The sequence below is a fragment of the Pseudophryne corroboree genome, chromosome 1 (genome assembly GCF_028390025.1).
Source record: "Pseudophryne corroboree isolate aPseCor3 chromosome 1, aPseCor3.hap2, whole genome shotgun sequence".
Classification (NCBI taxonomy): domain Eukaryota; kingdom Metazoa; phylum Chordata; class Amphibia; order Anura; family Myobatrachidae; genus Pseudophryne; species Pseudophryne corroboree.
Window position 1 is genome coordinate 878,979,190 of NC_086444.1, and position 26,702 is coordinate 879,005,891.

The window sequence follows — 26,702 nt, forward strand, 5'->3', positions numbered from 1 at the left end:
CAAAGAAACAATAATATGTAATGTGTGACCACTTCACAATCAAAAAAACACTATTTTTTTTTTATAAAAATGTTAGTTGTTTCCGAATTAAAATATTTTTACTCCAAAAAAAGTGTGTTTGTTAAAACATATACCAATAATTGCTGTTGTGTAGGGTTTAGAGGCTAGAATTCACACTCTCTAGTTCAGTGGTTCTCAAACTTGTTCCTCAGGACCCCACACTGTCACTGTGTCACTCACTGTCACCCTTGTTAGCCAGCTCTGATTGTCATGGACCCTGGGGGTCCTATTCCTCGTCACAGTAAAACAGAAAAAACCCTGGCGCTTTCTACTAACTGCTGCGGTTTGCGATCCGTCCTGAATTAGCCCCATAGTCATATGATTGTTGAGCAATGATCTCAGACTCATAATGATCATGTGAAAGACTAAGAGAGTCAGTCTGTGTACAAGCCAGGGTCACCTACTGCACTGTCTGCACATCGCACAGCACACTGACTGAAGTGCACAGCCATAGCTGATAAGCAGAGAGCAGAACATGCGTGACGCCACTGACTTCACTATATAGACTCAGACTGTCAGTCAGTCAGTCACTTAGCTGCTAAGAGGGAGGAGTCGATGACTCCTTCCTGAAAGGCTGACCATACACGCAGGGCAAGATACAAGTAGCCGCCATGCCTGCCGATGAAGATACTCCTGACTGCTGACTGACAGCTAAGCATGTCTGCTCAGCTGCCGCTCTGCCTTGTTAACTGAACTTACAGGACTGTCACAGTGTGACTACTGAACAGTGACTACTGATTGGTCACTAGAAGAACAAACCATTATTGGGTAGGTCTATCTGGTCATCCACCCATGATTCCCAGCACACAATTGTCTGTCACAGCAATAGCTCTATTCTCCTGCACTACTCACTGAGGAGAGATCAGATCATTCTCTGCTGGACTGCAGTGCTAGTTAGCCTGTCTGTATGATTCTGCATTACTATATTATACTGTCATTATTTGACAGAGACAGACCCACTCTGGGCTGCTGGACTGTGCTAGTGCTGCTGCTGCACATGCTCAACACACGCTCCACCCATCCATTCCTAGTACACAGCATGCGCATCACACTGATTGGTCACTATGCAGGGGTGAGTAGACTGCCAGTTACTGAAACAGTCCACCATGATGTGACTTTAGCAGCGAAGGCGGAACAAGTCTGTACGCTGCACTGTGCAGCCAGTGGTGCCGCAGTGCAATGGTATTAAAATAAGAAGCCATCCTCATTGAGCTCAAGCCCACCATCAATGGCTAAAAACCATGTGGATTTCCACTATCTATGGTAAAACCATCAGGCACCCTGACCATCAATGGTATGAAACTATTGATGGCCATTCCTAGCCCTTTTCACCTGCCACTTCATATGTTCCTCCCTCTTCCCCCTCAGCTCCCCTTCATCCTTTCTCTCCTTCTTCCCCCAGATGGATGGAGATATCTATTTAAATATAGCTCTATCTCTATCAGGTAGGTGGTGTGGCAGATAAGTACAGCTGCCCCCGAAAGTGTGTCATTCAGCAATTTAGGGGCGCCAAAATGAAATTATATCTTGTCCCCCAACCTATAATCACTGGGGCTCCCCGGATCTCCCGTATGTTTCTGCCAACAAAACATTCCACCAGCTCATGCAGATTCACCAAATTCGCCTCACGTCTTCCCCGCATATTTAACAACCCGACCTAGAGCCGCACTGGCACGCACAGAGCCCCCACTCACTCATAACTGGAAGTAGTTGCAGTGATGATGTCATTAGATAGAACGTACATCGCGTCTGGGAATCTCCAGAGATCCTAGAGTTGGTAACAGCGAAGATAGAACATACTAGTCTCATAGTGATCTCCCTGCATGGTCAACAGTGCACTGTTTTTAAATCACTGCAGCGCCACCTGCCGGCAGTAAGTTAGAACTCATCTGATGTCTGCCTGTGGTGAATGGATATAGGGGGTCATTCCGAGTTGATCGCTAGCTGTTTTTAGCAACCGTGCGAATGCATAGTCGCCGCCCACAGGGGAGTGTATTTTAGCCTTGCAAGTGTGCGATCGCATGTGCAGCCAGAGCTGTGCAAAAACATTTTGTGCAGTTTCTGAGTAGCTCTGAACTTACTCAGCCCTTGCGATCACTTCAGCCTGTCCGGGGCCGGATTTGACGTCAGACACCTGCCCTGCAAACACCTGGACACGCCTGCATTTTTCCAAACACTCCCAGAAAACGGTCAGTTGACACCCACAAATGCCATCTTCCTGTCAATCTCTTTGCGATCATCCACGCAAATGGATTCTTAGTAAATCCCATCGCACAGCAACGATCCGCTGTGTGCCCGTGCGACGTGCCTGCGCATTGCGGTGCATATGCATGCGCAGTTCTGACCTAATCGCAGTGCAGCAAAAATACCTAGCGTGCGATCAGGTCGGAATGACCCCCATAGTTCCTGCATGTGAGCGTATGTCCTTGTGTGTTCCTGCCTTTCATTGATGTTGCCTGCTCTGTGGTATAAGCAGCAGCCATTGCACGTTGGAGGAAGGAGGAGGAGCAGCTGATATGAAGTCTGTTACCGAGACGGCGCTCAATGATGTGAGGCTGCCTATGTGCTGCAGTCATAATGCTGCATTTCCATGGCGCTGCCTGGCCGCAATGAATGTGTCGCAGGGAGGAAGATATTGGGACAGACTGCAGGATAATGGTCTACCAGATGCTGTGCTAGTAGTGGAAAGCTTATGGCAAAATCTGTAATTGCAGACTGGGTTTAGATGTATTGGTGGAGTAGCATGTAATCAATGTGCCAGTCAGGGGTTGTGACTGAGCATCTCCTATACTCCCCCCTGTAGCCAGTCACTGCATTATAACGTTCCTAATAAAAAAAATTTAAATGGTTTTAATAAAAGTATTGCAGCTAGCCCTACCTGCTACATTACAGCTGCACTACCTCCTGCTGTATGTCTCTAACATTCTGCCTCCCCTTTATCCTCCAGCTCCTAGGCTATGTTCCTCTACGCCAGGCCTAGTCAACCTGTGGCTCTCCAGCTGTTATGAAACTACAAGTCCCAGCATGCCCTGCCACAGTTTTGCTATTAGGGAATGCTAAAACTGTGGCAGGGCATGCTGGAATTTGTAGTTTTACAACAGCTGGAGAGCTACAGGTTGGCCAGGCCACTCTACATCCCATAAATAAAACATGGATTTGTATTGACCAATCACAGAATACAATAAAGCAGCAATTAGTGGGGCCGACGGCAAGAAAAGCATAACCCCACGCATTGTCCCATAGGAGCAGAGGAATGTAGGATAGGGGCATGTTTCTTGGAGAGTTTCACATCCACCGGTGGGAATGTACATCGCAACTTGCCGGCATCACAAGTTTCTCTGACGTCCTAGTGGATGCGGGGGACTCCGTAAGGACCATGGGGAATAGCGGCTCCGCAGGAGTCTGGGCACATCTAAAGAAAGCTTTAGGACCACCTGGTGTGCACTGGCTCCTCCCCCTATGACCCTCCTCCAAGCCTCAGTTAGATCTCTGTGCCCGAACGAGAAGGGTGCACACTAGGGGCTCTCCTGAGCTTCTTGGTGAAAGTTTTAGATTTGGAAGTATTGCCTTAAAAAGGGGACATTTGGGGTCGGTCTTTCAGACCTGGTGGCCACGGCAACAGCTGGGATATCCACGTTTGTACCCCAGGTCGCCTCTCAAAATAAGACGCCGTATTATCAGGCGCAGTCCTTTGTTGGCAAGCGGACAAAAGGTGCCTCTTTTCTGCTCGTGACAGAGGGAGAGGAAAAAGGCTGCTGAGATCAGCCAGTTCACAGGAACAGAAACCCTTTCCCGCCTCTGCCAAGCCCTCAGTATGACGCTAGGGCTTTACAAGCTCAGGCACGGTGGGGGCCCGTTCTCAATGAATTTCAGTGCGCAGTGGGCTCACTCGCAAGTAGACCCCTGGATCCTTCAGGTAATATCTCAGGGGTACAAATTGGAATTCGAGACGTCTCCCCCTCGCCGTTTCCAAAAGTCGGTTTTACCGACGTCTCCCTCTGACAGGGAGGCAGTTTTGGAAGCCATTCACAAGCTGTATTCCCAGCAGGTGATAATCAAGGTACCCCTCCTGCAACAGGGAACGGGGTATTATCTCACACTATTGTGGTACCGAAGCCAGACGGCTCGGTGAGACCGTTTCTAAATCTAAAATCTTTGAACACTTACATACAGAGGTTCAAATTCAAGATTGAGTCACTCAGAGCAGTGATTGCGAACCTGGAAGAAGGGGACTACATGATGTCTCGGGACATCAAGGATGCTTACCTTCAGGTCAAAATTTACCCTTCTCACCAAGGGTACCTCAGGTTATGGTACAGAACTGTCACTATCAGTTAAGACGCTGCCGTAGGGATGGTCCACGGCACCCCGGGTCTTTACCAAGGTATTGGCCGAAATGATGATATTCCTTCGAAGGAAGTGAATTTTAGTTATCCCTTACTTGGACGATTCCCTGATAAGGGTAAGATCCAGGGAACAGTTGGAGGTCGGTGTAGCACTATCTCAGGTAGTGTTGCGGCAGCACGATTGGATTCTCAATATTCCAAAATCGCAGCTGGTTCCGACGACTTGTCTTCTGTTCCTAGGGATGATCCTGGACACAGTCCAGAACAAAAAGTCAGGAACCTCCTAAAACCGAGCCAAGTCTCAGTGCATTAATGCACAAGGGTTCTGTGTAAAAATGGTGGCTTCCTACGAAGCAATCCCATTCGGCAGATTCCACGCAAGAACTTTCCAGTGGGACTTACTGGACAAAGGGTCCGGGTCGCATCTTCAGATGCATCAGCGGATAACCCTGTCACCAAGGACAAGGGTATCCCTCCTGTGGTGGTTGCAGGGTGCTCATCTTCTAGAGGGCCGCAGATTCGGCATTCGGGACTGGGTCCTGGTGACCACGGATGCCAGCCTGCGAGGCTGGGGAGCAGTCACACAGGGAAGGAATATCCAGGGCTTATGGTCAAGCCTGGAGACATCACTTCACATAAATATCCTGAAGCTAAGGGCCATTTACAATGCTCTAAGCTTAGCAAGAACCTCTGCTTCAAGGTCAGCCGGTGTTGATCCAGTCGGACAACATCACGGCAGTCACCCACGTAAACAGACAGGGTGGCACAAGAAGCAGGAGGGCAATGGCAGAAGCTGCAAGGATTCTTCGCTGGGCGGAAAATCATGTGATAGCGCTGTCAGCAATATTCATTCCGGGAGTGGAAAACTGGGAAGCAGATTTCCTCAGCACGACCTCCACCCGGGAGAGTGGGGACTTCACCCAGAAGTCTTCCACATGATTATAAACCGTTGGGAAAAACTCGACAGGTATTGCGCCAGGTCAAGGGACCCTCAGGCAATAGCTGTAGACGCTCTGGTAACACCAGAGGTGTACCAGTCAGTGTATGTGTTCCCTCCTCTGCCTCTCATACCCAAGGTACTGAGATTGATAAGATGGAGAGGAGTAAGCACTATATTCGTGGCTCCGGATTGGCCAAGAAGGACTTGGTAACCGGAACTTCAAGAGATGCTCACGGAGGATCCGTGGCCTCTACCTCTAAGAAGGGACCTGCTCCAGCAAGGACCCTGTCTGTTCCAAGACTTACCGCGGCTGCGTTTGACGGCGTGGCGGTTGAACGCCGGATCCTGAAGGAAAAAAGGCATTCCGGATGAAGTCATCCCTATCCTGATCAAAGCCAGGAAGGATGTAACCGCAAAACATTATCACCGCATTTGGCGAAAATATGTTGCGTGGTGCGAGGCCAGTAAGGCCCGACGGAGGAAATTCAACCGGGTCGATTCCTACATTTCCTGCAAACAGGAGTGTCTATGGGCCTGAAATTGGGGTCCATTAAGGTTCAAATTTCGGCTCTGTCAATTTTCTTCCAAAAAGAACTAGCTTCAGTCCCTGAAGTTCAGACGTTTGTAAAAGGGGTACTGCATATACAGCCTCCTTTTGTGCCTCCAGTGGCACTTTGGGTTCTCAATGTAGTTTTGGGTTCCAAAAGTCACATTGGTTTGACCCACTTAAATCTGTGGAGTTAAAATATCTCACAGGGAAAGTGGTCATGCTGTTGGCCCTGGCCTGGGCCAGGCGCGTGTCAGAATTGGGGGCTTTATCCTGTAAAAGCCCTTATCTGATTTTCCATTCGGACAGGGTGGAATTGAGGACTCGTCCTCAGTTTCTCCCTAAGGTGGTTTCAGCGTTCACCTGATCCAACCTATTGTGGTGCCTGCGGCTACTAGGGACTTGGAGGACTCCAAGTTGCTAGACGTTGTCAGGGCCCTGAAAATATATGTTTCCAGGACGGCTGGAGTCAGGAAATCTGACTCACTGTTTATCCTGTATGCACCCAACAGGCTGGGTGCTCCTGCTTCTAAGCAGACTATTGCTCGTTGGATTTGTAATACAATTCAGCTTGCACATTCTGTGGCAGGCCTGCCACAGCTAAAAATCTGTAAATGCCCACTCCACAAGGAAGGTGGGCTCATCTTGGGCGGCTGCCCGAGGGGTCTCGGCTTTACAACTTTGCCGAGCAGCTACTTGGTCAGGAGCAAATACGTTTGTAAATTCTACAAAATTGATACCCTGGCTGAGGAGGACCGGGAGTTCTCTCATTTGGTGCTGCAGAGTCATCCGCACTCTCCCGCCCGTTTGGGAGCTTTGGTATAATCCCCATGGTCCTTACGGAGTCCCCAGCATCCACTAGGACGTCAGAGAAAATAAGAATTTACTTACCGATAATTCTATTTCTCGTAGTCCGTAGTGGATGCTGGGCGCCCATCCCAAGTGCGGATTGTCTGCAATACTGGTACATAATTATTGTTACCAAAAAATTCGGGTTATTTCTGTAGTGAGCCATCTTTTCTAGAGGCTCCTCTATTATCATGCTGTTAACTGGGTTCAGATCACAAGTTGTACAGTGTGATTGGTGTGGCTGGTATGAGTCTTACCCGGGATTCAAAATCCTTCCTTATTGTGTACGCTCGTCCGGGCACAGTATCCTAACTGAGGCTTGGAGGAGGGTCATAGGGGGAGGAGCCAGTGCACACCAGGTGGTCCTAAAGCTTTCTTTAGATGTGCCCAGACTCCTGCGGAGCCGCTATTCCCCATGGTCCTTACGGAGTCCCCAGCATCCACTACGGACTACGAGAAATAGAATTATCGGTAAGTAAATTCTTATTTTTCCCTTGCACCGCATAGAGGTGTGAGGTGAAACTTAATGTACTGTAACTGTCCGTTAGTGTGCAGCTGGACCCGCAGTATTGCATCCCCCCCTCCCCCCAGATTTTATATGGGAGTGCGAATTAAGGCATAACTAAAAGGCTTGGATACTGTAAGTGGCACTCGGGCATACTGGCAGGCTTGTACTGTGTCTGGCACAACACCCATAGAGTGGGAATAGATCCTGTGGCGAGCCACCGAGCCCACAAGGGGACTTCTAGCGCTCACATCGCTGCCGGCATTCTGGCTGCGGGATGTAGCTGTCGGGATACTGACAGCCGGCATCCCGTCCACCGGGATTACATATTTATTCCTAGTAAACATATTAGGCCTAACTGAAGCAAAAAAACTGTAATTTCCTTCAGTATCAAGTACATTTATAAACATGAAATTGCCTGGCATTTTTATTGGACAAAGTTGAAAATTGTGGATTTACGTATTGTTTTCTTGTTCAGGTTTGTGGCAATGTTTTGTCAATCTATGAAGAACCCAACTGTGTGGACTAAAAGCAATGAATTCCTTTCCTACCAAATAATGTTCTCAAGCAGATGCCAGTATGCACGGTTTGTCGGGACTGTTAGTTTCAAAAGCCAACAACAAGGTCTAAGGAAACGAGTGCAGGTCTTACCAGATGTCCATAGATCTTGTGGTGTGTACGGCCAGAGTCTTTTCCTTGCAGCACATCTCCCACCGCCTAACAGGACTGTCACATCTGCAGCCTCGCTTGCAGCAGCATATACAGGGCAGCCATATGGTGATCATGGTGTGTATGCAAAACTGGCAGACTCTGCTCCTGTTCATTTGGCTGAGAACGTGCTGATATCTGTACAAGAAGCTACCGGGCTACCATGGTGGGCGAATATTGTCTGCAGTACAATATTGCTGAGAACAGCGGTCACGCTCCCTCTGTCTGTATATCAAATGTACATTCTAGACAAGGTGCGTATTCTTCTTGCTTAACTCCTTTTAGGTTCGTGAAAATGTTTCTAAAATGTAAAGCCGTAAGTTTATATTATAGAAAGTGCTAAGACTGTTTTACGTGGATTTTTAGCCTTGCTCAACTTCATGGAGCGTTTTCTCATATGTGTTATTTGTGTAAATTAGTTTTCTACAGTACTGTGTTGTAACTTCAACCCCTAGACACATACATTCTCAATGACACTTAACCTGTCCTAAATGTGTAGTACAAATGTGTTGGGCTTGAAATTCTGATGGGCGGGATGCCAGCGGTCAGAATACTGACCGCCGCATCCCGCTGTTTAGAATCCGCGGCTACACCTCAGCCCTCTAACCCTCCCCTACTGCAGCCTAAACTTAACACTCCTCAGTGGTGCCTAAACCTAACCCTCCATCCACCACAGCCTAACCCTACCTCCCTGGGGGTGCCTAAAGCCCCCCCCCCTCGCATCTTATTCCCCACCACCACCAGGGTGACTTACCTCTCCGGCGGCCCAGCAGTCACACGATCGGGATCACGGTTGCCGGCATTGTGATCCTATTCGGGATGTCGGCGCCAGCATTGTGATCGGTGTCAGGATCCTGACAAGATCCTGCACAAATAGATATTTGTACTACACTATTCAAACATCCCTGTATCCACCAACCTCAAGAGATAGCATGTACAGTATCTGATAATTTCTCTTACGTCCTAGAGGATGCTGGGGTCCACATTAGTACCATGGGGTATTGACGGGTTCACCCGGAGCCATTGGCACTTTAAGAGTTTGAGAGTGTGAACTGGCTCCTCCCTCTATGCCCTTCCTACCAGACTCAGTTTAGAAAATGTGCCTGGAGAAGCCGGTCACAGCTTTCCTGGAAAAGTTTATTTTTAGAGTTTATTTATTTATTTTTTTACAGGGAGGCTGCTGGCAACAGCCTCCCTGCAGCGAGGGACTAAGGTGGAAGCAGTGTCGGCCCTGCGGGGTCTGAGCCACTGCCTTCTGCTAACTGGACACTGAGCTCCAGAGGCGTCGGATCGTTCCCCGCCACAGGGGACCGCTTACCCCAGCAGCATGCCGCCAACCCCTTACAGAGCTGAAGATGTGGTGAGTGAGACACCAACCCCCCTAGCAAGCAGGGGGCCGGTGTGAAGATGGCGGCAGCGGGGAGGGAGCGCAGTATTAACTGCGCTCCTGTGAAGGCTCAGCGGCACATGGTGCGGCGCTGTGAGGGTCGCCCTGGGCCAGCGCTTACCCCCTACACTGGTCCAGAAGACTGTCGGGGTCCGCGGATCTCAGCCAGCACATTTTCCTCAGGCCAGTATAATCTATGAAGAGCAGGAAAACAGTGCCATTAAGGGGGCGGAGCTTCTCAGAGCGGACCCAGCAGCGTCCCAGCGCAATTTTCTTGCCTGCACAGCGCTGAGAGGAAGAACAGGTCCCTCCACAGCAACTCCAGCTATCTGTACACGGTACCAGGGGGTTGTAGAAGGGAGGGGAGGCTGTAATAAGACTGTGTGTCCTATTAAGGTGCACAGTCAGCGCTAACAAGGGGTCTCCCTTTGCTAAAAGCGCTGTGAGTGGGTTGGCTCCAATCTCTGTGTTTCTCTTGCCATTCTTGGTGGAAAAACTCTGTCTGCCGTCAGCTGTGTGTGTGTGGAGTGTTTGGTGGTCTCCTTTAGCTATGTCCAGGAACACTGTGTCATATGCTGCAGAGGATTTATCCTCCCAGGATGATCCCATTCCATGTAATCAGGATAGCACTGGTTTAGCACAGATACCAGCAAGGGAACCGGAGTGGTTTTCCTCTATCAAATCTTGGATTTCTCAAATTTCTGACAGGGTTGCAAGTAATGAATCTGCAACCCAGGTATTACAGAGCTCTATGGCAGTATGGTCGGTTTCTGGTATACCCCCACAAACGTGCGCTTGTGCAGGTCACACAAGACGACACGGATACCGATTCTGACACCACAGACGGTGATGGGGATGTGTTGCGGTGCAATTGTTGATAGAGGCCATCAGGGATGTGTTGAATGTTAATGATACCACACCTGAGCAGGTTGGGGAGGCTTTTTTCACTGAAAATAAAAAAGCCTCGCTAACCTTTCCTGCGTCAAAGGAATTGAATGCTATTTGAAAAAGCATGGGTAAACCCTGAAAAAAATTCCAGGTCCCTAAAAGGGTACTGGTGGCATTTTCTTTCCCGGAGGAGGATAGAAAAAAATGGGAAAACCCGCCGATTGTTGACGCATCTGTGTCCAGACTCTCAAAGAAGGTGGTTTTGCCTGTTCCAGGATCTACCGCCTTAAAGGAGCCGGCAGATAGAAAAATTGATAACACGCTTAAATCAATGTACACTGCTTCAGGGGCCATATTATGTCCCACTATTGCTACTGCATGGATTGCAAAGGCAATAGTAAAGTGGTCGGCTACCTTACTTGAGGATTTGGATACGATGGATAGAGATGACGTTGCTTTATATTTACGCAACATACATGAGCAGGTTTTATGGTAGAATCCATAAAAGACCTGGGGGGAAATTTACTAAGCTCCCGATTTTGACCGAGATGCCGTTTTTTCATCAAAGTGTCATCTCGGTAATTTACTAAACTCAAATCACGGCAGTGATGTGGTCATTCGTAATATTTTGGAAGTTCAAGGTAAAAATCACGAATGAATACACCATCGGTCAAATTACGCCTGTTTAGATATGAATCTCGGTCATTTACTAACCATTCGTAATTGTAATTGCTGCCGTGAAAATGCATTTGCGGCCGCGAAAAAATACAAATCGTAAAAATTTCCTAAAAAAAAACGCGCCAGCATTTGAAAAGCGTGTTTACATGTGTACTCAATTATCCATTACTCACACCTGAATGTTTGGCCCTATAAAAGTGTTCCAGGCACATTTTGAATTTCTCTCACTCTGAAATGGCGGATGTGGTGTGTGCCAATGCATTTATGTTTGCTGTGGGATACCTTAGACTGCTCCATGAGGCTTCCAGGAATCAGGCCCAGGTAAGTGAACATGGTCAACAGGTTGTCCAGGTGCCGCGGAGGCTGCGCCAGCCTCTTTTTTTTAGAGGGCGTTTAAACTTAAACGCATTGTCCGATGATAGGGTCATACAGATGTTCCGCCTAAATAGAACCAACATTTTCCACCTGTATGACCTTGTCAAACTGGGCCTAGACCCTGAGACAGCACGCTCTCGCTCTGTCTCAGGCCTACACAAACTCCTGGCTGTGTTACACTTTATGGCTACTGGGAGCTTCCAGGCTGTGGCAGGCGACGTCATTGGTATCTCACAGCCCACCTTTTCAAGATATTTGAATCAGGTGAGTCTAAAAATACATAGGCGGTTATGTCTAAGTGTTGCTTCTGTAAGTACAAACAACACAGTATTGTATAGAATACCTAACATGACACTCACCTTAGCTTGTTTAATGTCCTCTCAGGTTTTGGATGTCTTGGATCCACACATTAATGCCTCAATCTGCTTCCCTACCGAGGAGTCGGAGTGGCGTGCTGTCAGGGTAGCTTTCTATGAGCTTGCTGGCATGCCCAATGTGCTGGGGGCCATAGATTGCACACACGTTCAGCTGAGATCACCTAGGGGCCGCCAATACATATATACGAATAGACATCTGGCACAATCAACTAATGTCCAGGTGGTCTGTGATGCAAACTTTAAAATTATGAGTGTTGTTGCAGGTTACCCTGGTGGCTGCCATGACTCCTTCATCCTCAGTCAGTCATCGCTCTTCGATAAATTTGAGGCCGGTCAAATGCCTGATGGCTGGCTGTTGGGTATGTTAAAAATGTTTTGTGTGTATGTCTTTTAACCACAAACTCTAGTTTTGAGTAGGGGAAAGAATAATCTAACACATGTCCTAATGTTGACTATATCTGTTTTTCAGGTGATGGGGGTTACGGCTGCTACTCTTGGCTCCTTACTCCATTGTCCCAACCTGATTCTCCTGCTGAACACAGTTACAATCATGCACATAAGGCTACGCGGAATGTGATAGAAAGATGTTTTGGTGTGCTGAAGTCACGGTTTCGGTGTCTGGATAAATCTGCAGGCCTTTTGTTGTATAGTCCCTCAAAGGTGACTAGAATTGTGTTCTGCTGCTGTTTTCTCCATAATCTGTGTTTAAGTCAACATCTGGCACATGATGAGGGAGAAAGCAGTCAGCAAGCAGAGGAGTTAGAACCATCTGGTGACAGTGTGAGTACATATGTAGGGAGGCAGGTACGGCAAGAAGTGATCCTGCGGTATTTTTCTGGTAAGTTGTTGTAGGATGTAATTATCCTTGACTAAACACTTTGCAATACTTTCTATTGTGTGTTTTGTTACTTACTGTTTGTTGTTTATAGTGGTGTGTACATTGTACTTAGTTTATGTTATAAATACATTTTCAGTCATTACCCATTAAAAACATACATACATACATAGCAGCTTCTACAATGTTTGAGACGGACACAGGAAGTTGTGTGTTTGTCAAATCCAAATTTTTATTGTGAAAATTACATTTGTCAAAAGTTTTATTTTTTCCGCTTGTGTGTGCTGGGTGCTGTGCTTTGTGCTGGCTCACTGGCACGTGCTCTGGAGGAACGCCGAACAGGGGAGGTTACTGGCGTTTGGATAGGGGTCGTGGTCCCAGAGCTGGAGGTCACTTGTTGAGCTGCCATCAATGTTATGTTGTTGCTCAAATTATTAATGCTAGCATTCAGTTGTGTGTTGGTTGCAGTGTGGCTGGCTACAATCCGGGATAACGACTCATTCACAACCTGGTTGTGCTGAATGAGTTGAACGAGTGCCTGCTGATGGCGCTGTTGCTCATCAATGATGCGCGTTAAATGAGCCAGCATTTGGTTGTTGTCAGCCCGTATTTGCTCCATCGATGTTGCGATTCGGCCTACTTGTACAATCAGTCTGCCCGAGTTGCGACTAATGCGCGGTAGATGATGGGGCAGACTGGCAAGGTGTTGGGTATGTGCGGTCAGGCTGGCATTGCTTTGTGCCTGTTGGCTTGTCCAACTGGCCCAAAAGTCATCTGGTATTTGTGTCTGGGGTGGAGCTTGTGCCAGTTGTGGACTCATGGAGGCTTGGGGGATATCCTGCAGCTGTATTGGCTGGCTCGGGTCAACAGGTGTTAGTTGCAGTGTGAAGGTTGCCTGTTGGTCTTGTCCCTGCTGGTCCACGTCGGCCATCAAGCTGGGCTCTGTATGGGGTGGCCAACATGCAATGTTTATTTTTCAAATAATTTATTTGCTAGTTCTACACATTACTACATTCATAATACTCCATTTTTCAATTTTTTCGAGTTGTTTTTCTAAACTTATAATGTGTTTTTTCGCCAAAAACATATATACCATCACAGGCGTGCACATAGACAGACTTGAGTAATCCTCACCTAACTACCTCCCCTCCACAGCATTACAGTGTTATGTCACAGAGGAGCGGAGCAAGTAAGCAGTCTACATACCGGACAGGGGAGATGTGTGAACACTATAATGTTGTGGAGGGTGTTTTTTTTTAAAAAATTTTAATATTTATTTTAATGTGCACGTGTGTGGCCTAAATTTTTAAAAATGTATGTTCTTTTTTAAAAATGATGTTGGCGATATCAACCACTAAGACATTGAAAAATTAAGCATTTGCACCTTTAGCAATTGAAGACGTAACATCACATTGCTTGTTATGGCAAACATGTAATCTCAACTCCAACTCACAACATAGTAACTGTACTGTGTAGATTATTTGCTATGTGTTTAGTTTCTGTTTTGACTCACCAGATAACTGAGGTGATCGGGGCTCATCACTCTGTGGACTCGCCAATAGTGCCAGTGGTGGCTGGGGTGACACTGCAGAAATGCGCCGCCTGGGTGGGGAAGATGGAGCCGCAGATTCCGTGCCAAGACGCCGTGTCTTACTTGGCCTCCTGGGTAAGTGGCCCGAGCCCTGTGATGGGCGCCTTACAGGAGGTCGGCTTACTGAAGCAGAACCTATGAGAATATGTAAACATTAATATTTTGTACTTCTATGTGTTTGCAGAATATGTGACTACAGTGAAGTCTTACCTGCAATCCCAGCATCATCCTGAGTTGTCTGAGGCCTGTCTGGCCGGCTGGTCTGTCGGACTGTTGAAAAAGTGGAGCAAACATTATTACCATGCTTTGTGTAAAAATTATAACTGCAAAGCCTTAGTGTACTGTAACCATCTATTAGGTATTCGAAAATAAACTAATTTCTGCTTAAGATCTTCGTGCTTCCTTAATTTGTGGTGTATATCAAAATGTACATGGTGTTGCACAAAATAAATATGTTACATTTGAGAATTATGCGTCAGATATTGCATAAATTGACTACTTGCAAATGTGACCAAAATGTAATTTTGCATTTATAGAACCTTTTTTTTGAAGTAAATAAATCAAATATTTTAAAATACAATTAGATACAACACTGATGTCCAAGCAATATCGCAAAATTATTATGGCAAATACACATACCAGCAGGCATTGCACCTGTTTTTGCGCAAACTTTTTTAAAAAAAACAGCCAAGGCAAGATGGAAAATGCAATTTTTAAACACAAACACACCTTAAGGGTGCATAGGCCTGCAATATCTGACCAACAATTTTTGCTTCCTTTAACCTTAAAAAATGCTTAAAAAAACATTTAGAGGACATTTAAATATAAATATAACAAATCCAACTCACCATCCTGCGTGGGTCGGTCCGAATCCCGGACATGAGTAGCAGACACCACTTCTGCAGGAATCAATGCCCGCACAGGCTCCTCCCACTCCCGATAGGTTGCCCGGAAAGGGGGGCCACCTCCGTTTTTTCTGGCAGATTTTGCCTCTTTGGCCATCTTGGCCTTGACACGCCGCTTTATGTCATAGAACCTCTTGCGACACGTGTCCTCAGTCCGCCTCACCACACCCTCACTATTGACGGCAACTATTACTTGCCCCCACAGGACAGACTTCCTGCGGGAGGACACCATGCCAGCATCCTGACCAAACAATTGGCGATGGTGCTTCATCAGCTCACGCACCAACGCCATGTTTTCAGCATAGCTGAACTTAATATTCCTGCCAGTCTTGGTAGTGGTGCGTGGCAGCGGAGCCACAACACCATCACTATCACTGGAAAATGCAGCAACAGGCACCCCCTCCTCCTCCTCACTAACCTCCTCCTCCTCACTAACCTCCTCCCTCTCACTACCCCCCTCCACCTCACTAACAGCCTCCACCTCACTAACAGCCTCCACCTCACTACCAGCCTCCACCTCGCTACCAGCCTCCACCTCACTACCAGCCTCCACCTCACTAACCTCCGCCACCACACTGACCTCTGAGTCTGACATGATGACAAACGACAAAAAACACTGAAAAATCAAAACACACTCCTCCACTACTACTACTACTACACACCACACAGCCAACACACACGCTCACTCACTCACAAACAATGACAAAAGACTTCAAAAAAAAAACAAGGACAAAAAAGTAGACAAACTGAGAAAAAACAATACTACAAATATGACAAGACTACTTACACACACAGTACAGCACTCAACAATCACAAAACTCCTATCCAAATCCTCCAAAAAATCCACCAAACTCACCAACTCCAAATACACCTTCCTCTCTCCTCTCCACTAGCTAAACCCACGAGGTGCGGTGTGTTTGGGGCGGTTTTATAGTAATATGCACAGACACTCCTCCTTCACGAATACAACCAATCACGGACGCGTGACAAAAACGAAACTTAGGACTAAAAACGCGGCCGCAATTTCTAAATCACTGCCGTAACAGACATGTGACGCAGTCGTAAAAAAAACCAAAAACACGGCCGCGAAACAACAAACGCGGCCGCATTCTACAGCAGAAAACCACGAATGACATCGACATCGGAACAAAAGAAAAACACGAATACGACAGCTTAGTAAATTAGTCGTAATCAATTCAAAAAGTTGCAATTTTACACTGTCGATGTCATTCGTGATTGAACTTTGACCTGAATCTGGAAAATACGAATCTTAGTAAATTTACCCCCTGGTTTCCATGGCTGCGGGAATATCTTCCATGTCTGTTTCAGCTCGTCGGGGACTGTGGCTGCGCCAGTGGTCGACCGATGCGGAATCCAGGAAAAGTGTGGAGGCCCTACCCTATACAGGTCAGGCTCTCTTTGGGGAAGCTCTAGATGCGTGGATATCCACGGCTACAGCGGGTAAGTCTCCATTTCTTCCCTCAGCAGCACTTGCTCCGAAGAAATCCTTTTCTTCATCTGCAACGCAGTCCTTTTGGCCTAACAGGCCTAGATAGGCCAGAGCGTCCAATACCTTCTTTAGGGGAGGTCGAGTTAAGTCCAAGAAACCTGCAGTGGCAGGTTCCCAGGAGCAAAAACCTGCTTCAGGTACGCCAAAGTTCTCCGCGTGATGTTGGACCGTGAGGCCTGGAGATGGGGCCAGTGGGAGCCAGACTCAGACACTTCAGTCACGTCTGGGTATCGTCAGGCCTGGATCCCTGGGTGATAGATATTGTATCCCAGGGATAGAGGCTGGAATTTCAAAGTCCTCCTCCTCATCGTTTATCAAATCAGGCTTACCAACTCTGTTGGCAGACTACACTGTACTACAGGATGCTGTCCAAAAACTGGTGGAGGCACAGGTCATTGTGCCAGTACCACCACACAGGCAGAACAAAGGTTACTATTTAAACCTTTTCGTGGTACTGAAACTGGATGGTTCGGTTAGGCCCATTCTGAACCGGAAATCATTGAACCCTTTCTAAAGGAGTTCAAGTTCAAGATGGAATCTCTCAGGGCGGTGATATCAGGTCTCGAAGAGGGAGAATTCCTGGTATCACTGGTTATCAAGGCTGCGTACCTCAACATTACGATCTGGCTGCCGCATCAGGCTTATCTCCGCTTCACATTGCTGGACTGTCATTTCCAGTTCCAGGCCCTGCCATTCGGCCTCTCCACAGCACCAAGGGTGTTTACCAAGGTGATGGCAGAAATTATGGTTCTCCTCTGCAAGCAGGGTGTGAACATCATTCCATATCTGGACGATCTGCTGATAAAAGCATCGTCCAATGAGAAGCTGCTGCAATCCATTGTTCTCACAAAATGCCTTCTCAGGAGTCCTGGTTGGATTCTGAACCTTCCAAAATCACGTTTGGAACCAACCCAGAGGTTGTCCTTTCTGGGAATGATCATGGATGCGGAGGTGCAAAAGGTGTTTCTTCCGCAGGAAAAGGCGTTGGTGATACAAGCTATGGTCCGGGATGTCCTGAAGCCAGCCCGGGTGTCGGTTCATCAATGCATTCGCCTATTGGGAAAGATGGTGGCCTCTTACGAGGCTCTCCAGTACGGGAGGTTCCACACTCGGATGTTCCAAATGGATCTCCTGGACAAGTGGTCAGGATCTCATCTCCACATGCAGCAGAGAATTTGTCTGTCGCCAAAGGCCAGGATCTCACTACTCTGGTGGCTCCATTTGCCTCACCTTCTGGGGGGCCGAAGGTTCGGGATTCAGGACTGGGTCCTTCTAACCACAGATGCGAGCCTTCGGGGCTGGGGAGCAGTCACTGAAGGAGTAACCTTCCAAGGAAGGTGGTCAAGCCTGGAAGCCGGCCTGCCCAACAACATCCTTGAACTGAGAGCCGTCTACAACAGTCTTCTTCAGGCGGCCCCTCTTCTAAGAAATCGGGCCATTCAAGTGCAGTCGGACTACTTAACAACAGTGGCTTACATAAACCGACAAGGCGGACCAAAGAGCAGAGCGGCAATGTCAGAGGTCACAAGAATACTCCTCTGGACAGAAAAGCACGCGTTGGTGCTGTCAGCCATCTTCATTCCGGTAGTAGACAACTGGGAAGCAGACTTCCTCAGCAGTCATGATCTCCATCCAGGGGAGTGGGGTCTACATCCGGAGGTGTTCATGGAAATAACAGACATTTGGGGTTTACCCCAAATAGACATGATGGCCTCTCGGCTCAACAAGAAGCTTTGGCGTTATTGTTCCAGGTCGAGGGACGCACAGGCAGTGGCAGTGGACGCCCTGGTGTCTCCGTGGGTGTTCCAGTCAGTGTACGTGTTTCCACCACTCCCACTCATCCCAAGAATCCTAAAGCTCATAAGAAGAACAAGGGTTCAAGCAATCCTCATTGCCCCAGACTGGCCAAGAAGGGCTTGGCACTGTACGCGGATCTTCTGAATCTACTGCAAGAAGAGCCAAGGCCTTTTCCTCTTCGGGTGGACCTGCTGCAGCAGGGGCCGTTCGCCTATCAAGACTTACCGCGGCTACGTTTGACGTCATGGAAGCTGAGCGCCTGATACTTGCTCGAAAGGGCATTCCGAAGAAGGTCATTCCTACCCTGATAAAGGCTAGGAAAGGCGTAACGTCTAAACATTACCATCGTATTTGGAAGAAATATGTCTCTTGGTGTGAGCCCAAGAAGTTTCCTATGGTGGAGTTTCAACTCAGACGTTTTCTCCTCTTCCTGCAAGCAGGAGTGAAGGTGGGCCTGAGGTTAGGATCTGTGAAGGTCCAGATTTCGTCCCTATCTATTTTCTATTAGAAATAATTGGCTGCCCTCCCTGAGGTTCAGACGTTTTTGAAGGGAGCAAATCACAAAAAAAGAAGAAATGAAGCGCCTGTGTCTGACCAATTAATAAAAATTAGGTATCTACCAGAACTCACGTTCGCTTCACTCAAGGGGCTGTATACACCCCTAAATATTACAATAGTTAAAACAAAAAGAAAAGAGGAGCGCTCATGTGTTCATGATAGACGCCCAATAAATCTATTCAGAGCCGGTAAATAAATAAAAGTAATTTATTCAATAAAATTATACCAATTATATTTATCAAATGACAGTTTAAAATTAAACCCAATATTAAATAGTATCGTGCTGGCCAGCAGTTTCAAATTATCACAAATACTGTTAACTTCCCTCAGTAGGGAATCAGTGCACTGAGAAAAAAGTATCAACAAATAGTAACTCTGTATCAGTCAGTGATGGTAACTGTTCCCTGCATAAGGGATCAATGCACTAGGAAAGTTGTCCTGTTGGACCATCAGCGTGTATTAACTTTGTATCAGTCAAATGGTAACTGAAGCACGCTGAATGGTAAAGGTGTAGCGGCAGATAACAGTTTGTACAAAGTGTCCGATTACCTCCCTGATGGAACTCACGGTGTGGTCCTACCCCCGATAAATGAGCGTCCTCGGTTATTATGTTGTCCACGTGGGGTGCCTCTCGTGTCACCGGCTGTAAATTGCTCCACAAAAGGGGGGATGTGATGTCACGGACTTGCAGTGCTGACGCCTGTTTGGGCGGACATGCTGATATTAGCGGCGGGGTGGACAGATGGCAGTGTCACGTGATTTCGTAACGAAATGCGTCAGTCTCCGCCCACTTTGTGAAGCTGCAGCAGTGTTCTCTATCAACCTACAGGTGTATAGCGTAGCAGAGCGGGAGTCGTTACGGGACACTGCCATCTGTCCACCCCGCCGCTAATATCAGCACGTCCGCCCAAACAGGCGTCAGCACTGCAAGTCCGTGACATCACATCCCCCCTTTTGTGGAGCAATTTACAGCCGGTGACACGAGAGGCACCCCACGTGGACAACATAATAACCGAGTACGCTCGGTTATCGGGGGTAGGACCACACCGTGAGTTCCATCAGGGAGGTAATCGGACACTTTGTACAAACTGTTATCTGCCGCTACACTTTTACCATTCAGCATGCTTCAGTTACCATTTGACTGATACAAAGTTAATACACGCTGATGGTCCAACAGGACAACTTTCCTAGTGCATTGATCCCTTATGCAGGGAACAGTTACCATCACTGACTGATACAGAGTTACTATTTGTTGATACTTTTTTCTCAGTGCACTGATTCCCTACTGAGGGAAGTTTTAACAGTATTTGTGATAATTTGAAACTGCTGGCCAGCACGATACTATTTAATATTGGGTTTAATTTTAAACTGTCATTTGATAAATATAATTGGTATAATTTTATTGAATAAATTACTTTTATTTATTTACCGGCTCTGAATAGATTTATTGGGTGTCTATCATGAACACATGAGCGCTCCTCTTTTCTTTTTGTTTTTGAAGGGAGTTCTGCACATCCAACCTCACTTTGTACCGCCTACGGTGCCTTGGGGCCTGAACGTGGTGTTGCAGTTCCTCCAGTCGGATTGATTTGAGCCTCTACAGGAGGTTGAGGTCAAGTTTCTTACATGGAAGGCTGTCACGTTGTTGGCCTTAGCTTCTGCTAGCCGCATGTCCGAATTGGAGGCTTTATCTTGTAAAAGCCCTTATTTGATCTTCCACGAAGATAGAGCTGAGCTCAGGACACGTCAGCAGTTTCTTCCGAAGGTTGTGTCGGCATTTCATATCAACCAACCTATTGTGGTGCCAGTGGCTACTGACTCCTCAATTACATCAAAGTCCTTGGATGTTGTAAGGGCTCTGAAGATATATGTGAAGAGAACTTCTCGTCACAGAAAGTCAGACTCTCTGTTTGTCCTATATGATCCCAAGAAAATTGGGTGTCCTACTTCTAAGCAGACTATTTCTCGCTGGATTAGGTTCACTATCCAGCACGCTTATTCTACGGCAGGACTGCTGTGTCCAAAAATCTGTTATGGCCCACTCTACTCGTAAGGTGAGGTCTTCCTGGGCGACTGCCCGGGGTGTCTCGGCAGTACAACTTTGTCGAGCTGCAACTTGGTCTGGGTTGAACACGTTTGCAAAGTTTTTTTTTTTTTTTTCCAAATATATTTATTGGATTTTTGCCAGAGAAAACAGTGAGACAATTATCACAAAGCGTACATAGTTAAACAATGCAACACCTCGTGAAAGAGGCGAAAGAGGAATTGTGAATACATAGAAAGTAGCAAACTATAAATGGCTGCTTCTAACATATAGTATCCTAACATCTCGTTATGCTTAATGATCCCCATGTAACAGTAATAAATTGTGTAAGAAAAAACATATTTGTCTCATGTCGTTCTGGTTATTTTCTAGTAGAAACACACAATAATGATAACCATTCAAATACAAAAGTAATTAACAAAAATTTGAAAGGAAAGGGGGGGGGGGTGATTGAGTGCATACGTTAATTATCCGATCCGGTGGTGTTAAAACAATATAGTCTACCTAGCAGAACTGGAACAACATTTAGTAACATAGGCAGAACATCTCAAGTTAAATAGAAGGACTAGGACCTATGTATATCCGACTTATCCAGTTTCCAGGGACATTAAGCAACAGACCCCCTATCTATACGCCGATATGCCCACCAATTTGTCTTATCAAATATTTTAAAAATTTGTGTTTGGGTAACATCATCAACGGTGTCTATATACGAACCCCATTTTTTGTAAAATGAAATAGCTCCTCTCTCTAGGTCAGGTAAAGCTGTTTGTCTATCCATATATAAAGTTTTCAATAGCAACGTCTTAAGTTCTGATACAGAAGGAGAAGCCTTTGTGTTCCAATGGGACAGAATTATTTTCTTTGCAATAGTTCCTATGTTGATCATTACAGGCACCACTGCTTTCGTCATACCTTCAGTAAGCCACACAGTATTATTAGCAAAGAGTAAAGGCAATGGCAATAAAGATAAGTTAAACCCAAAAGTACTATTTATAAACATTAATACTTTATTCCAAAATTTCTTTATGACGCCACATCCCCAAAATTGGTGCATATAATCAGTAGTGGATCCCTTACATTTCAGACAATAAACATTGAAGTCAGGATGGAGTTTATAGCAAATAGCTTGGGAGGTATAAGCTCTGTGTATCGCCTTAAAATGTATTTCTTGTAGATTTGAGGATTTTAAGTGTTTCATGGCCGTGTCATAAAAGGATAGAACCTGTGTATGACGTTTGCAAAGTTTTACAAGTTCGATACTTTGGCCTCTGATAATCTGAAGTTCAGTCAATCAGTTCTGCAGGAGCCTCTTGAGCTTTGGTACATCCCCATGGTACTAATGTGGACCCCAGCATCCTCTAGGACGTAAGAGAAAATATTTTGCTACCTGCCGGTAAATCCTTTTCTCGTAGTCAGTAGAGGATGCTGGGCACCCGCCCGGCGCTTTTGTTTTCCTGCACACGTTATTTGGTTCAGTACTATTTAGTTTTAGTGAGTACTGCATTGTTACTTGGTAAGTAATGTTTCAGCAGTTGCTGAGTGTTCAAGCTTTGTTGGCTTGGCGTGCCTTGTATGTGTGAGCTGGTATGAATCTCACCATCTGTGTATAATCCTTCTCTCGAAGATGTCCGTCTCCTCGGCAACAGTTTCTAGACCGAGTCTGGTAGGAGGGGCATATAGGGAGGAGCCAGCCCACACTCTCAAGCTCTTAAAGTGCCAATGGCTCCTGGTGGACCCGTCTATACCCCATGGTACTAATGTGGACCCCAGCATCCTCTACGGACTACGAGAAAAGGATTTACCGGTAAGTACCAAAATCCTATTTTCTCTATTAACAAAACTTTGAGCTAATAAAAAATAGATGTAAAGCTACAGTAAACTAGCATGTCCTCTCAGTCGTCCATATTTCTGGGCAAAATCATGTACTTCATACATTAACCTCTTCATTGTGTACAGATGTGTCCTTGTACATCTTTGCTGCAGTCACGCTAAACAGCTCCTCTTAGCACGCCTGGTCGCGTAAGAATCTCTAGCGCCCGGCTTTTTTTTTTTTGGGGGGGGGGGGGTTATGATTATTTTTTGCAGAAAATGCATCTTATTCACAATGCAATGCCACTAGGATGCAGCAGGGGACTATGCTGATTAATTTGATATGACACTTGTATATTCGTATGCAAATGAGTCTCTGAATCTCTACACAAAGTGCTGTAATGTAGCAGCTGCAGCTTATTTCTGTCCTGTTCTGTATACAGACTCAGTCAAATACAATGTTCAAGTGTCATTTATCAAACTAAGGTTTGCTTGTGGCTTCGCTCGTGTGGATGTCTGTTATTTCTCAGTGGAACTAATTTTACAAAGACAGTAGTGCCATCTAATATTGTGATGGGTATTTTATATTGTACACATTGATCACAAAATGTCTTTGTTAACAAGTTTTGGAGTTTTTTTCTTCAGGCATTAACACTAAAAGATGCTTGGAGCTACTAACCCATGGACAAGCCATGTAAAGCTGCCAATGGGAGAAGCAGCTAGTCCTAATATTTGCCTGCAGCCCTGAGCGTTTGCCCTGAGTGCCAAGTGTTTGTTTTTTCATTTGTTGCTTCTCTCCCTGATGTCACATCGAGATCATACATACAGTACCTCAGGTTCTTTCTAGGTCACTAAGCTATACAATACTGAAAACGCAATACAAATTCGTCCAGTAGTTTTTGCTAGCTTGAATAGACAAATTCCCCCCCAACATTTTTTTGCTTCTATAGTTCATAAACAATCTTTAGACGTATATATTTCTCAAAATAAATTGTTATGTATAGACATAACCCTTACAGTTTATTATATGTATAGATTAATCAGCACAGTCTCCTTGTGCATCCTAGCTGCATTGCTTTGCCTATTCGTAAAGAAAAAGAAAATATGCCTGACTTTATCAGAATTGCATGGGACCTGGTTGCTCACTCACGCCAGGCAAGTCGTGCTGCATGGTGTATTGAGGCTTGATGTATGAGAACACATCTGCATGGTGTACTGCCTTCCTTGCACTGGAGCATACCTTCCCAGCTGATTTCAAGGACCCAGGAGGTTTCTCACTTGTGGTTCCTGACTTATCACCATGTGGAGCTCAATTAGGGGTGTGAATGAGTTAAAGGATGCCAGTGTGCACAATTTTGGGGGGGGGGATGTAATCACAGATTCCATGTTTCATCGGCCGGTAACGGGTGAGTTACCGCACGGAAAAAAGGGACTGTAATTTGATAGCCTGATAGCGTTATCGGGCTAAAAAGCCCATTATTACTGTGCAGTAGCTCACCGCACCTAATAGGATACCACCCAATGACTTAAAAATAGCTGTCCACTTTAGTGGCTTCTGCATGAAAGGGTTAACAGTCTATCCTGGCAAAGATATGTTGCAAGCCTAAATGGGGAAAAACAGACAACATTTAATATTCATACAGGGAAACCAAAAATGTGTGATTTTGGATAAGGGATACTCAACCTGTAATGTGTTTTATTTATGACCACATTCTGTAATGATATACAAAGCATAAGCATGTCCGTTTCTTTAAAGCCTTTGCATTGTCTTCAGCTAGGTGGAGAATTTACAGGCAGAAATACATAGCTTAGCAAAGCGTCTGCGATATGAAGTGTCTGTGTATGGGAAGCAGCATGGCTGGACAGACAAGGTTGCCAAGTAAGTCATTCCTTATGACATTGGTAAGACTTTTAGATTCTGTCTTTGCATTTTTCTTTCTTTATATTATTATTAATATGTAGCACCTAATGTAGAGTGAGTATTATGTCAGTTGGTATAGTGTACCTTGCGTGAATTTTGCAATGCATGTGACCAGAACAATAGTGTACAGGGAATGTAGTTATGTGACCGGTCACAATACCCCTCACTATCCCGACGGTCGGCATGCCGACCAACAAGGACTATTTCCACTCGTGGGTGTCCACGACACCCTTAGAGTGGGAATAGACCTGCGCTCGCCACCGAGCCTGCAGCATGGCGAGCGCAGTAAACCCGCAAGGGGCTTCATTGTGCTTGTCCCTGCAGGGCATCTAAATGCCGAGATCCCGCCGTCGGTATTGTGACATATATACTTGTATTATCGGGGTAAGGTGAGAAGTTTTTATTACAGCACTGGTCCACAACCAGTCATTAGGGGTCCTGAGGACAAAGTCTGAGAACCACCGTGTAAGAGTATAAACTATAATTCTTATGTCTGAAGGGATTGATCATTCTATGAGCAGTCTTCCTGCCAGCTTTGTAGTGTCTGTCACCTTGACAGTCACAATGACCTTTATGATGGCGCTGACTGGTAACTCTGCCTGCCCACCAGCTGATGATCAACAAATAGAGCTTAAAAATAGTACAGACAAAATTCCTCTTGATGTGATTTGTAACTGCACAAAATGTAGAATTATGGCACCATTTCTATAAGTATATCCCAAAAAAGTCTCTGCAATCCCCTGCTTACATTTGTTCCTTATCCTATATAATAAAAGGCTAACGATGCTCCTCGCCTGTGTAGAGGGAATTTAAGTGTTTTGCGCGCTGATGGCCACTAGTACATATATAGTTGCCTTCTCTCCCGGATTGTCCTGAAGATGCACAAGTTTCAGGGAACTCTCCCAAGAGAGTAGATCAGCGTACAGGAAACCTGGGGGCATGATGATGTGAATTGTATATTCATGGCCATGCCCTGCTTCTCAGTGCTGCGATTCACATCACCACACTTCCCCACAGTTAAACCTAGAAGTCCCCTCCAGTATCTCTCAAGGAGGTGACATGAAAAGTAGGCAGGTCTCTCCTTATGAGCATGTGCCTTTAAAACTATGGGCCCTATTTATCAACAGACCTTTCTACTAGTGGCATATTTTATTTAGTTTCTCAGGGATACTAACATATTTAATTAGTATTTAACATTATTTACCTCGTTGGCGAGGTTCAGAGAGGTCCTCCTCCTCTGCGGCATCCTCCGGACTGTTGCTGGCAGCCTAACACTGCCAGTGACGTGCTGCTGTGTCATGCATATGGGCGACAGCCAGTCTGCATATGTGCATGACTCTTTCACCAGGGGTGACTCACCAATGGCCGGAAGGATTCCCTGAAGCTGGAAAGGCTGTACTGAGTCCCTATTGCCTGCTTTTTATTTTCTCTGTTATCTGAAAGCTCTGGTAGAAAAAAGTGTCTTGTCAATAAATGTTTCCACCCTCATTTACACACTCCAGCCCTTCACCTGCAAAGCAATCCATTAATTGATGGTAGTGACAAAAGCTAAATGATCTAATCGAATTTGTAATGTTGAATGTCTGTATTTATTTATCTGGAATATATAGGAACGTTACAAGCGGAGATAGATACATTTGGGTCTTCTAGTTTGATTTCTATGTTTTGTACCTTTTAAGGCAGCTTAGAGTATAATACCCCTTTCACATAACCTGGTATATTTCGGGTCAATACAGATCTAGGTGCGGTGTGAAAGGGGTAAGGTCCGATTTCCCGGGCCGACTGACCCGGTATTTCAACCCGGGTTAAAGGAAGGTTTTAACTCGGGTTATTACCGGGTCAGGTGCGGTGTTAACGGGTTACCCCGGTCGATGTGACCTGAGACACGGTCACACTATAGAGGAGGCGGCGCTTGGAGATGATCTGATCTCCAGGCGCCGCCCTGCCCCTGATGTCATCGTGCCCCCTCCGCCCCCCGCCCTTGATGGCAACCCGACCCAGCATATTGCTGGGTCGGGAAGCCAGTGTGAAAGGGTCCAATGCCGGATGCAACCTGGGAAGGATCCGTT

General features: G+C 46.2%; 1 protein-coding gene across 2 annotated transcripts in view; it reads left to right on the forward strand.

Moving 5' to 3' along the window:
• LOC134915101 (cytochrome c oxidase assembly protein COX18, mitochondrial) overlaps nt 1-26,702 on the forward strand; it is a 124,366-nt gene that overhangs the window by 50,772 nt on the left and 46,892 nt on the right. For both annotated transcript variants that reach the window (XM_063920097.1, XM_063920098.1), the window contains exons 2-3: nt 7,726-8,209; nt 24,491-24,591. In XM_063920097.1, coding sequence (XP_063776167.1) covers nt 7,736-8,209; nt 24,491-24,591 — 575 coding nt within the window. In that variant the 5' untranslated portion in view covers nt 7,726-7,735. The remainder of the gene's footprint in view (nt 1-7,725; nt 8,210-24,490; nt 24,592-26,702) is intronic.